This window comes from Arctopsyche grandis, chromosome 12 (genome assembly GCF_051622035.1).
Source record: "Arctopsyche grandis isolate Sample6627 chromosome 12, ASM5162203v2, whole genome shotgun sequence".
In the NCBI taxonomy this organism is placed as follows: Eukaryota; Metazoa; Arthropoda; class Insecta; order Trichoptera; family Hydropsychidae; genus Arctopsyche; species Arctopsyche grandis.
The window spans coordinates 27,350,687-27,364,155 of record NC_135366.1 but is presented as its reverse complement, the minus strand read 5'-3'; the positions used below and the strand labels follow the sequence as shown (position 1 = coordinate 27,364,155).

The following is a 13,469-nucleotide window of genomic DNA, read 5'->3' as shown; positions in this document are numbered from 1 at the left end:
TTTTACTGCTTATAATTTATTTACGATTCTATGCATATTCTTGTCTGGCTACAGTGTAATATTGGGCTAACTCATGAAGACACGGTTATACACAATTTTTTTATACAATAATTTTAAAAGCGGTATGATTTATTTCATTTCAAAAGGTAGTCCTACGATTTTGAATTTCCTTAATAAAATTATAATAATTCAGTGGTTTTAAACCTTTTTTACAATTTTTTATGCACATCTGAGTGTTTTGCAAATAGCAGATGATAAGCTCAAAGTCATTTTAAATTTTAATTATCTCACAATACTCATATCATAAATAACTGTGTGTAATTACACAAATGAGAAATGTTTATAAAACACAAATATCCGGATCGAATGAAAAAAATTGATCCCTGAACCCGGATTCTGTCTCGCCAAATTAATCAATTGTTTTCATTACACGTGAGATTAATTTTAGGGACACTTGAGACGACAGATAAAATGAAAACGCACATGTTTTATTTATTTGTTTTATTTTTTTTCATATATATATTTATATTTTTTTTTATATATAATTAAAAATAGAATAATTAAATAAATTTACATACATACATACACTTAAAACTGTACACTTACATCACTAGTTTTGATTCGATTGCTTCACTCACTTTCGACTCGACTTGACGAGCTGACTAATTACGTAGACGCGTCGCTCTTCAAATTTGCAAACTCCACTGTTTTCGTGTACATATTGTAATTATAATTTCGCATTCACAATCGAATTATAGTAATTTTGTACCTAAACTAATCCTAAAAGTGTGTATACGTTCATGGAAAAAAGTTTCAAGTATTCGCCATCGAAAATGACGTGTTTTGTATTATACGTACATATGATCAATAATATAATTTGTTTTGACTATTAGATATCATTGTGGAAATGTGTTTAAATGAAAAATAGATAACGTATTTCTAAAATAATACATTTAAAAGTCGATCAATTCATTTCTAAATATACCTCTTATTTAGCTAATTGCAATTATGTGTTTAATTAATGTTCGTTTTATCAAGAAGCATTTCTTTCTCATTGTTTTTTTTAAACTATTATTACTGAATCTTTTATATATGTATGACCACGCCTTCAATTAAAACATTTATGATAATATAGTAAATTTATTCTGAACAAAAGGTATGTATGTATATGTAGACTATCTTTGAAAAAAGAGCAATAACTTTTGATTAGTTCGTAAAGCTTGAACCTTGGTTGTCTTAAATAGTTGCATTTTGTATCGCATTTCAGTTAATTTGGCAGTAAGATGAAAAGTGCGTGATTCCTATTGATCAGCTGAGATGTAGAATACAGATTCCGATTGCTTAGAGCAATCGGAATTCTGTATTCTAGAGGTTCATAACAAATCTCTTCAAAAATAGGAGGAAAATTTGTCTACGACCAAGTTAGCTGCAATGACTAATGAGGTATGAAAGTAGAGTAGAAGTAGTTCTTTTAAGCTTAAAATTCAGTGTCTTTGAGAGATTTAATCACTTTTTTCCAGGAATGTATATAAAAGTTTCAGCATTTTACTTATTCATTATCACATTCAACGACGATATTTATCTTAAGGGCCGTTTCCTGATTTCGAGACCGTGACTAGCGACAGTGACTGCGACCGAACGCATAATTTTTCCTGGACCATTTTTTCAGGTCATAAAAAAGATCAGGTCAATATACAAGGAAAAAATGTACGATTTACGCGGTTGCTAGATGCGGTTGAGAGATTGGGAAACGCGCCTTTTAGATTGGAGTGTATTTGAGAAGAAAGTGCGAGGAGCAATCGTTATTGTGACCGGTGAGGACTTGTCAGCTCCTGCAGGTCTTCTACGCGTAGTCTCCAAGCTCCACCTGCCTATAAGCGACATGGCTAGGCCTCAGGCCCGAGTTGGTCTCGTCGGCCGAAAACCCTGACGAATATCTAGGATGCTGGATGTAGAATGACTGTGGTGTCCTCACGCTGACGACATGAGGTCCTACCATTTCGGAAGCCGACGACACGCTGTCGGCCAACTGGTCTGGTTTGACATAACCACCATGCCCCACATATCTTTGGCTGTTCTCGAACTTGCCCTGTATGTTATTGGGTCTCGCTTGATAGTTTGAATAACCATTTGAGGCCTCTGCACTGTTATATCCATTCCTGAACCTGGCGAATGTGTAATCCCTATCTGCTGGGACTATGAAAGGACTTGGGAAGCTCCTGACTGGGGTCAAGTTCGAGATCGTAGGACTGAGGGCATCGTTCAGAGTAACGTCGTACTCGTTTTCTATGGGGTCTGCTAGATTCTGCTTAATGGATATGTTCTCTGGAATCTTAGGAGTGAAGGGTCTGTTCGTGGGTTTGTACGGCTCTGATATTTGCGGGGATGGTTTAAAACTTTGCAGGCGATCGGGGGTCTTCACATACTCACCGTTGACGTACCTATTCGTTTGAACAACCCCCGCATTATTAAAATTCTGATCGTAACTATTACCTCTCTGCGTGAAGTTGTCCTCAGCGATAGATCCGTACTCTTTGTTATTTTCCTTTTCATATTTGAATTGGGTCGAGCCAATGAAAGGGCGTCTCTTCTCCTCTATTGGTTTGGGTATTTGAGGTTTTTGCGTGAAGGTGTATTGTCTGAAATTTTGCTTTTCGCTGCTGCTGTCTACGTTAGTATTCTCTTGAGAAAAAATCTTATCGTCTTTTACGTCGTAGTCTGATTCATAAGCGTAATCTGCTTGTTGTGGAGCTTCAGTAGTAGTAGTTGTTGTTGTTGTTGTAGTCGTAGTGGTGGTTGTCGTAGTAGGTGCACTTGTGGTAGTTGTCTTGTTGAAGTTCTTACCACCTAAAGGTTGCAATCCTCTGGGTAAGTAAGGACTTCCTCCTCTAGAAGGCAAAAACGGTCTTTTGACGACTCGTACGAATGGATTTTGTGATTTTGAAGTTTCGGACTTTTGGGTTTCCTTTACAGCTGCTTCAGTCGTACTTGTACTACCGGTTACATTGATTGGACTTTTGTTTCTATTCCTCTGAAAAAATGGCTTCGAGGTAGTACTTTCGCTTTCAGACTTTTCTGGAAGTATCTCATCTTCAATTGGATCATCCCTGTATCTGCTTGTGGTTTCGTCTCTTTTAACTTCTTTTATTTTCTCTGTCTCTTTCTGTTTTTCTGTACCTCTTCTTGGTTCATCTTCATCGTCGTAGTACTCATCGTCAGATTTCGTTGGTCGCTTTTTTGAAGAAAACCTCATATCTCCTCTCCCCGAATTCGCAACTTTTGTGCGTGGTTCTTCATCTTCTTCATAGCTCATGTCATCAGCATACTGCTTGTGTGAATCGGAATATTCCTTTTTTCTTTGATTAAAATTTGCAGCGCGTTTCGGACCATCCAATTCAGGGCTTTGTCTCGTTCTTTGTATGCTAGGTTTATATCTTTCCCTTTCAGATTCTCTCGATCTGGACGTTGTCGTTGATTTAGGTGCTGGAGTATTTTTAGGAGGATCGACTTCATAGTCGTCGTAATATTCTTCATCTACTGGCTTAACAGACGAGACCTTTGACGAAGAAGACGTAACGTACTTGTACTTGTCTTTTTCAGCGTTTGGAACTGGTCTAGCAATCTTAGGGGGAACTCTGGGCTTGCTATATATCGAGCCCCCATTTGGTTTCACGAGTCCAGCAGCTGATGGTCCAGTACTATCTATTTTATCGTCTTCATAATCATCATCATAAAATGAGTCGTCTTTTAAAGGACGTCTATCACTATTAGATCTCTGCTCATCCCTCGATGGTCTTTCATCCCTATACGGTCTATCTCTCAATGGTCTGTCATCCCGAAACGGCCTCTCATCGCGAAAAGGCCTTTCCTCACGAAAGGGCCGTTCTTCTTTAGGTTTCGATTCTTCTTTCGACACATCGTCTCTACCGGGTCTATCATCATCTCTATTGGGTCTATTATCATCTCTACTGGGTCTATTATCATCTCTACTGGGTCTATTATCATCTCTACTTGGTCTATTTTCATCTCTACTTGGTCTATTGTCATCTCTACTTGGTCTATTGTCATCTCTACTTGGTCTCTTGTCATCTCTACCTGGTCTGTTGTCATCACTATTGGGTCTATTTTCATCTCTACCCGGTCTGTTATCGTCTCTACTGGGTCTATCATCGTCTCTATTGGGTTTTCTGGGACGATCAGAGCTCCTTCGATCATCTTCGTATGGTTTTCTATCAAAATTAGAGTTGCCTCTCTTTTCATCGCTAGGCCTATTCTTTCTGTTTCTTTCAGTGGTAACGTCGTCTAAGTGTGGTTTTCTCTCATCAGTTCTATCTTTATCCTCAGATGGTCTTCTTGCTGGCTTTTTGGGCCTATCGTAACTTCTTCTATCTTGGTAATCATCATCATATCTAGTTCGACCCTCTTGGCGAGTATCGAGTCTGAAATGCAGATATAATAAATCCAATGAATAAACTTATTAATTTACTTCAAACTTAATTTAATATAATATATGTATACCTATCATCTTCGTATTCGTCATAAGCAGGTCTTCTTTGAGACGGTCTTGGCCTTTTTCTTCTATTGCTAGATCTACCTTCATTGTATGGCCTTCTTCTACAAATTCAATATTCAGAAGTAAATATTGATTTCAAATAGTAACATTATCGTTGAAATCATGTTAAATACCTGTCTTCTTCATAATAATCAGCTTCATCCTTCGCTGCAGGATAGTAATCATCATCATAGTAATCATATTGGGGACGTCTTCTTCTCGAGGGTCTTCTTCTATTACCAGGACGTCTTTGTGGAGGAGGAGCTTGCGTAGTAGTTGTGGTAGTAGTACGCGGTGGAGCTGCTGTAGAAGTAGTAGTAGCTTGGTACAAAGCATCATTTCTGTAAATACGAACGTAATAGTATAAGACTTATGCTATTGTTTCACCCAAAAGATCTGAATATGAACATGCAAATTTTTTTTTTATTAAACATATGCAGGCAGCATTGATGGACATGAATGACAATCCAAACCGTTGCTACCAACCCTAATAATTTTTTTGAATTGTTTTTTCGTCTTTTAGTCATAGGTTTTATCGGTTCTTCTTCTGAGTCGTATATCGGCACGACGACTTTGACCGGTTTCGGTTTCATGATGTTAGTTTGCTTTGGAATTATTGGACCGGAGGAGAAAAATTTTGGCTTTATCGATGTCCAATTGTTGACTCGAGTGTCGTTCGACGGAATGTAGAGATCGTCGTTTCTGTAAAATATATATTTTGAACATTTGTTCAAGAGTAAATGGATGATCAATACTTTTCAATTTCTACTGGATTCTGTCGACGTGAGTTCAAATTTTCCTACGTGTGAAATAATAAACGAAAAATGGTGATATTTAGGGATTCCGATTCTCAAAACATATATTTTGATAAAAATATGATCTTACAAAGAAAATACCGTATTTTATACATACAAAGAAGTATTCCAGATATATGTACAATATATACATATGTATATACAAGGAAAGTAGCAGCTTTTATTATATTTAAATTTAGTTTTATTTAAGATTTGTATTTTTTTATTTTTAGACAGATTATATTAAGACAAATATAAAATTTTTTATTAGTGAAAATACTATTGATTGTACTTGATTTTTATTAATATTTTTTATCATTGCGAAGCATTGTGTTTTTCATGACTTGTTTTATTTTATTTCATTCAAAATTTATATTCTTTAAAGAAATTTTATATTTTATAAAAGGTCGTATTCTTGCTTTTAATATTTATTTAATTCATAATTTTAATTTATCAATTTTTAATTATATTGCGTTATTATCTAATGCAAATGCTTGAAAGGGATCATCCAGGTTAATTGGGTTTTGTCTATTTTTTATTTAAACAAAATAAACACATTGAAGAAATATTTACATTTTAAAAATATCAAATTTGCATTGTCTTTAACACTTATTTAATTCAGATTTTTGTCGCAGAATATTTCATCAAAATATGCAAATTTTATATGAACAAGTGCAAAGTAGAGTAGCTACGATCGGTTTAAGTTTATACATTGTTATGCATTCAAATTGACTCTTCCATTAATAGTTTATAATAACTTATATTCTTGCCTTTTGACACCTAAACATATATCGTTGTGCTACTATATATTTATGTGGTTTCTGTGCTAGGACATCTGCAATTCATTGAAAATATTTCAACGATGATATTTTCTAAGCGTATTTTTACACTGTCACACGTATTTCATGTTGAAATGCAATATTTTCGGAAATTTATATGTATAATTAGTGAAAAGCAGAACCCCCAAAAATTGTTTGAACATTACAACATTTAATACCAAATTCAATACTACGAAAAAAACTACACGTAACAAGCGCCTAGCTCGAGCTTCAGGCAATAGTATAATAATACATAGGTATGTTATTCACGTATGAACACAACGATGAAATGGATAATTAGATGAAAGTACTTTTGAAGCGTGTAACAACGGCAACAGCAACCACTTCGACACACAAAACGTACTAATTGTCGAATAAATTATTGCGAAAAAAGTTGACGTTGCGTAAGATACACTCGTATACCTATGAATACGTACGGCAAAAATTGTACATTGGTCACGATTGTCTTATTTATATTATGATACAAATAATTCATTTTATCGGCCGAATGCGTTGTCATCTTTTTATATGCGATTCGAAATTTATTTTTTACCTGTGAAAATACTTGGCCGAATTTACACAATCGACTTCTGAAACGAAATGGCATATGAAGGTCTTCTGGTCGAACGCTGTGTAGTTGGCGCACAAGAAGTCGTAGCGAGTTCCATACAAACACTGATGATAAACCTGAAATTTAATTTTAAAATAGTGTTATATAGTAATAAATACAATGGAGACTAAGAGTTGACGACCTGAGGCTCGTGAGCCGTCTGCAGTTCTTTGAAAAGTTATGATAGGCAAGAGTGGAAAGAGAAACTAAACCAAACCGATCAATCTTTACTAGTTCTAGACTTGAATACTGATATATGTAATTGCAAAGGAATTTTTAAACTCGCAACATATGTTTAATGCAATTTATATTGAAGTTTTATTAAGATTTAAATTTAAACAGTGCAATTGCAAATGGAAAGTGTGTTTTTCCTTATATTTTTTCTTATTTGTTTGGTTTGTTTATTACGTCATCACGTCTATTAGGATAAAAATTTTAAATTCTTAGAACAGTATTTTTGGTTTTTTGAAATCATAGATTCTATTTAAGTATGCTAAATAAGAAATTTCATGCAAAAAGATACGTACAAATTAACTCGGAAGGAGTATTTCATTTTTTTTAGTAAAACTTTTGAAAGAAACCAAGTTGATATACCTATATATTTTTTTATTAAAGATGATTCAATAACTTAAAATCTACATAGAAATTATTACCCAACCCGTAACTGCGACTGCCACTATACACAGTGGTTTGGGGAGCGCCGCAAAGCGGCGCGCCTTTTTCACTGGTTTTTAAACTTGTTTGAAAGTTCGCTTTCACGACATTGTTTCAAAGTTAGCTTTCCTGAAAAGCAAAAATGTCGTTGAATTATCAGATGACGATTTACATACATACGTATGTACATATGTACATATATATCGTGAAACCAAATTTCTAGCCAACGGAACAACTCTAACAACGGAAATAAAGCACCTGATTAGACAATGATTTGTCAAAATCATTGAAATATTGGTCGGCTAGATATTTAGCTTCACGATATACATATGTATGTAAATCTTTATCTGATAATTCAACGACCTTTTTTGCTTTACAGCAAAGCGAACTTTTAAACAATGTCATTAAATGACGTGAAATGAACCTTCAATTGCACTAAGATTAATTCTACGTAGTGATGCATTAAAAAAAAATATATATATATTTTAATATGTACTGGAATCGTGTATCATGACTAAGTTTATCAAAGTGCTTTTAGACAATATATTGATGATTGTATGTCAATTTTAGCTTCAATCCTCATTTAGTTGCAATATTTGTTGAAATTGTTACGATTTTTCCAAATTTATTTCTGAAATTTCTGATCTCGTCAAATGCATTTCTAAACATAGACTGAGCACTGATAGCATCGGCGTTTTTAGATTGAAGGAGCTTTGAAAAAAGTTTGAGAGGTCGAAGAATTTTATCAAGAAGCACGAGTAGGAGAATAAATTCGAATCTTTCCATTTTCTTTTAAAGTCCCTTTGCTTCTGATTGTTCATCATTTCTTTTACTTTTTAAAATTATTTCTGTAAGACACTTTAAAACATCTGTACAAATGTAGATACATACGTGTATCTCAAAGTGAATTGATGGAATCTAATTTGGACGACCAACAAGTCGGGCACAATCTCTTTAATGTAACTGATGGTGAATTTTCCTTAAAAACTTCCCACCTGTTCAAAATTTCATTCTACTTTATGTACATAAAATAAAATGAAATAGGTTGAAAAACAAGAGAAGATTTTAAAAAATTAGTCACAAAGAAATTACAGACCAAGTTTAAAAATTAGTGAAAAAGGCGCGCCTGCAGACCCCCCCCCCTCCATATTGAGGGGTCTGCGGGTGCAGTCGCTACTCCACTGTGATTCCAGTTGAGATGAAATTTAACTAAACTCCTAAAATTTGTTTAAAGTAAGCACTAACTTGACACTTGTGAGTGACACTGGCATAAAATCCATCATGCAATCCATCACATTTGAAATCCATCTGTTCAGGCGATGGTACAGTTGAGAAAAAGGGATAACTAGACAGGTTGTACCCGTTCAGTTCCCTGGGTAGATTGGGATCGTATATATAATCCTTCTGGGGTACTCCAGTGAAATTTGATGCTTGAGTCGTGGAACTCACATCCACTTCCGTTTCAGTAGCCTGAAATGAAAAAAATCGTGCATGAATAATAGGATATCGGTGAAAGTGAATCACGTGACGATCAAGAGATGAAGATGATGCGCGATGATTATTAATAGCCGTACAGACGAGTCGACTTTCGATCGGCGATAAAAAACATTTATTATAAATAAGTGGCTCAAGGTTAACACATCAGCCGCCGATTTTTTGAGGAAAAAAGTGTACGTGTTGCAAAAAAAAGAGTGTTGACGTTTCGTAACATGCGTCCAATCAAATTGCATCGAATTCTCGTTATTAAATTAGTTGTTTATTTACAAATTCGTATTGAAATTGTTTTGCATTTACTTAACATGAAATAATGATGTAAAAAAACTCGCTTATAAATTTTAATTTTTTCCTTATATAACGTGTGGTTCGTTTGCAAACGTTGTACTCCGTTTATTCGATTGTTTGATTCGATTGCAATCGCATTTGGATACATTTCAGTTGATTATTCGTTTTACAAATTTAATTTTCTATGTATATTTATGGTTTTTACTATGCAAATTGTTATTCTAGTTGTGGCAATGGCGTATTTTTTTAATAATATAACGAGATTTATATAATGTATGTATATTCCAATTGGAATATATTTTGGTAACTAACCTGGTACCGACTACCGTTAGGGCGAAAACACACAGAGTGGTATGGGCCGTCATGTGTCCTTGGCTTCCCGTTATGCACTTGCAGAATGAATATATTGGGAGATCGCACATGTTTGCATATCCATATGCAACCGACAAGTTTCTCCTACATTTCTTCAAATATGGGATTCACCGTTATCAATTACTGTCAAGCAAGGATAAAATATCACCGAAAACACTCCAGGGGGTGATTTTTAGGACTGTATACCACGTATATGGGTTAGGGGTGGTACGTTTTTTTTCATATGTTTAAAAGTATTTTAAAAAAACACGTCCCACGTCCCACTCTGTGTGTTTTCGCCTTTAGTGGTACGTGTTCTTTTTAAAAACACAGTATCCCAGACTTTTTTGTGGACTGTGTACCATATACATAAAAATCTCCCCGTGGAGAGTTTTCGGTGATATTTTATCCTTGCTTGATCGATAACTGTGAATCTCATATATGAAGAAATGTAGGTGAGACTTGTTTGATCTCGGTTGCATATGGATATATAATATAATATGTAAATACATGCAAGTGCGAGCTCCCAAAACACATCCACTCTGCACGTGTAACGTCACCCGAATTCGGTTTGGGGAACCTCCACTGTGAAACGGTTACATTGGTGAACCAAAGGACGTGACGTCCCGTACCATTCAGTGTATTTTCACCCTTATGGTTGAAGTGTATTTTCAGTAAATATGAACGCATTATTGAATTATAAACATTAGAGTTGTTCAAACTCAACTATTATATTACAACTGGCGCACATTGTTGAAAGTTTAATTGCTCTTGTAGATATATAATTTACTAGTTGAATTGTATTCGAATATGAATTATCTAAAACGACAGTTGGAATATATTACAACTGAAAATACACTTCGAAAGTTACATATATAGGTATATTACAGACAATAAAAACAGTGAGGTCAATAATCGTGAGTGAAATATACTATACTGTTGATATAGTTTGTAGCAAATCTTTTGCATATTCATAATATTATTAAACAATGGACAAGAAGTTTTTGCTTTATTTCAAGTGAAGATCTTCTTACAAACTAACAAAAAAATCGAATTTTTCTAATTATGTCCGTTTTCAATGTTTGCGATTACGGCTGAAAGAAAAACCTTTAAGAGGCTCAAAATGGAGTACACGTTAAAAATAAAAATTTATATAATCAATGTTGAAAGATCTGTATCAAAAAATTTGCTTCAATTGAATTCACACGATTTCTCAAATGAAAAACATAACAATCTGTTAATAATAATCTGAACTTTATAATCGTTGTATTTTGAGTACGCGTTTGGTTAATCACTTTCGATCGGTGCATTGTAAACATTTTGGAAAATCCCTTTCTTCGATTCTAATAGTACAAATTATGCGTAAATTTCAAACTTAATACGATTATCGTTTTATTGGTGGTTTATAAGTGAAACTTTCGTACGCCGTAAAACTTTTAGAGGATCTAAAAGATGGACTGATTAAAAATGGCGGGTAATTGCGGGCGACCACCAGTCCGTAAAGCGGCAGATAAAATCGTTATTCCAATAATGATTATTATTCTATATCGAACAATTTCGATTTCTTGTACACCAGCCCACTATTTAGATTGTTTTTATATTGCTATAGCGAGAGTGAGAGAGAGAGAGGAACAACTTAAACAACTGGTGCATGACAGCTCTACCGGTTACTATGATATTATATTATAGATACCGACAGCTAACTGATCTACCATACTAAAATGACTTTACAACGTGTAGATATGGATCTATTGTAGAAAAAATTTCTATCGAAACACCACCTGTTGGCGTTGCAATATCGCGTATTGCATGTTTGTTCGGTGGTGCCGGAATTGAGAGTGTTAAAAAAGTGTGCATACTTCTTCTGTTTCGACATCGCTGGCCTCTGTCGTTGTCGTCGTTGTAGTTTTGAATATTAGGGAAGTTGCTCTGACAGCTTCTGCTTTAGGATTTATCGTAATCGCTATTGTAAGTACACCTGAAATTAATAAAAATGTTAATATTAATAATGCTATGAATTTGTTTCAAATTGTAAGGTGAGCTTTCGCGTAGAGACTTCTACGCAGTCTAATTTATAGCAATTTTTCAGTGTCTCAGCGACTAGTAAGTTGTCTACTGACAGATAAAGCTTTTATTTACAAGACTATATAATCGGTCGAGTGATCCTAGTTGTAATATACGCTTCCTTTCAAAGACTCCAACTATTACTAACCTTCACATTTTTTATATAGGCATAATATGTAATGAGCTTAGTTTTATGAAATATTTTCAGAAACAAAATCGATTGATTTGTCTTTCGATATGTTTCGTAAGATACGTCATAGCATATCTTCATACTATATACATAAATATGTATTGAGATATAACAAACTCAACAAGGGACTTAAGTATATACTATTTGACTAAGCAATACCAAACCATGCAGATTTCTTCTCATAGTGCAATATATATAATAATTCTATTATTTTTCTGTTTACTGCAAATTTTTGATTGAGTGAGTCTGCATCAAATTGATAAAGATCAACAAAATGACATTTATTTCATTTTTATGGGTACTATTTTTAGAATACCTAAAAGTTTTCCTAAAATTTTAAATGGCTTTTGTCTTTATAAAATAAATAAAAAAGTATTAAAGTACATATGAAGTTTAATGTGACCTTTGCAGGACATTCACGTATTTATTTTTATAGGTGCATAAATGTTGATAAAATCTGAGGCTAAGAGTCAGTTTATCCTTGAAAAGGACGTTTGCCTCGTAAGCACCTTTGCTTTTATTATCCTTATTGCATTACACTAGTCTATGTAGATACAGAATGGTTGAAAAGTTTTGTACAATATACTATAGTATACTTATAATAACAATAAAGGCCTTTTATATACGAACTGTCATATAGAATTTAAAAAATAATTTAGTAAATGAAATTATTATTTTTTTAACTTTTTATTTTAAAGTATATTAAAGACAATCGTAAAGATTATAAATATTTTTTTTTGTAAATTTCATTGCCGCAAAAGTGTCGTAAAACAATGTAATATACGAACCTATAAATAGGTGTACCATCCACCTGTCCCTGGCCCTCTTCATTTTTGTATCGACCCTATCTGGAAAGAATAAAAAATGCAAAATTAATAATTATAACAAAATACAATGGTTTACATGAAGAAATACTTTTGTTGTTGTGTAAAATGTAATAAAGTATAAAGTATATGTATAGTGAAACCTTCAAACTCGGACGCGTCTATGTGAAATGACTATTGTATTAAAAAACGCATATCATTTATACACCTAAAAGTCTATTTTAAATTTAAATTAAAAATCAATATTTAAACCTAAATGGCTTAATAACGACCTATTATAACACAATATTTCATGAGATATTAAGAAAAAATATCAATTTATACGAACCTATCAATAATGAACGATACATTCATTGAGCAATTGAATGCGCGTAGTCAGTCATTAAATACCAATGCATTCGTAATTCTAAGACCGTAACTAGATTGCGATGTCATTTAGAATGTCTCAGAAACAAAACGTCACAAGCGACATGAAAAATTCAAGGCCAAGCGTGTTTTACTCAAGTCCATTTGAGCGTGTGCGAAGTACTTACATATGTATGTATGTATGTAAGTCGGTTCTGGACTGAATTTTCCGGAAAATTTAACATGCAATTTCCATCTGACAAACCGTCGACGCCACTGTGTGTATGCGTTACGATATACGAGAGCGTTCATTGAACGGCCGATACACTTTCACTGTCGTGCAGACAAAATGAACGATTTGTGTTTTGTTTTGTGCCGTTCGGTGAGTGGACTTTAATGTGGCAAATGAGTCTCTTTTCTCGACTTTAAGGTAATAATAATAAAATAATAAATATAAAAAATGTGGAAATAAATGCGACGACCAT

General features: G+C 33.9%; 1 protein-coding gene across 1 annotated transcript in view; it reads right to left on the bottom strand.

The window, feature by feature from the left end:
• Positions 1 to 1,071: 1,071 nt before the first annotated feature.
• The window catches only part of LOC143919613 (uncharacterized), a 54,412-nt gene continuing 42,014 nt past the window's right edge, over positions 1,072 to 13,469 (bottom strand). Inside the window, exons 2-8 of the mRNA XM_077442007.1 lie at positions 12,604 to 12,663; positions 11,421 to 11,539; positions 8,674 to 8,898; positions 6,718 to 6,851; positions 4,687 to 4,893; positions 4,519 to 4,614; positions 1,072 to 4,439 (exon numbers count right to left, since the gene is read on the bottom strand). Of these exons, the coding sequence (XP_077298133.1) occupies positions 1,844 to 4,439; positions 4,519 to 4,614; positions 4,687 to 4,893; positions 6,718 to 6,851; positions 8,674 to 8,898; positions 11,421 to 11,539; positions 12,604 to 12,646 (3,420 nt within the window). The 5' untranslated portion in view covers positions 12,647 to 12,663 and the 3' untranslated portion in view covers positions 1,072 to 1,843. The remainder of the gene's footprint in view (positions 4,440 to 4,518; positions 4,615 to 4,686; positions 4,894 to 6,717; positions 6,852 to 8,673; positions 8,899 to 11,420; positions 11,540 to 12,603; positions 12,664 to 13,469) is intronic.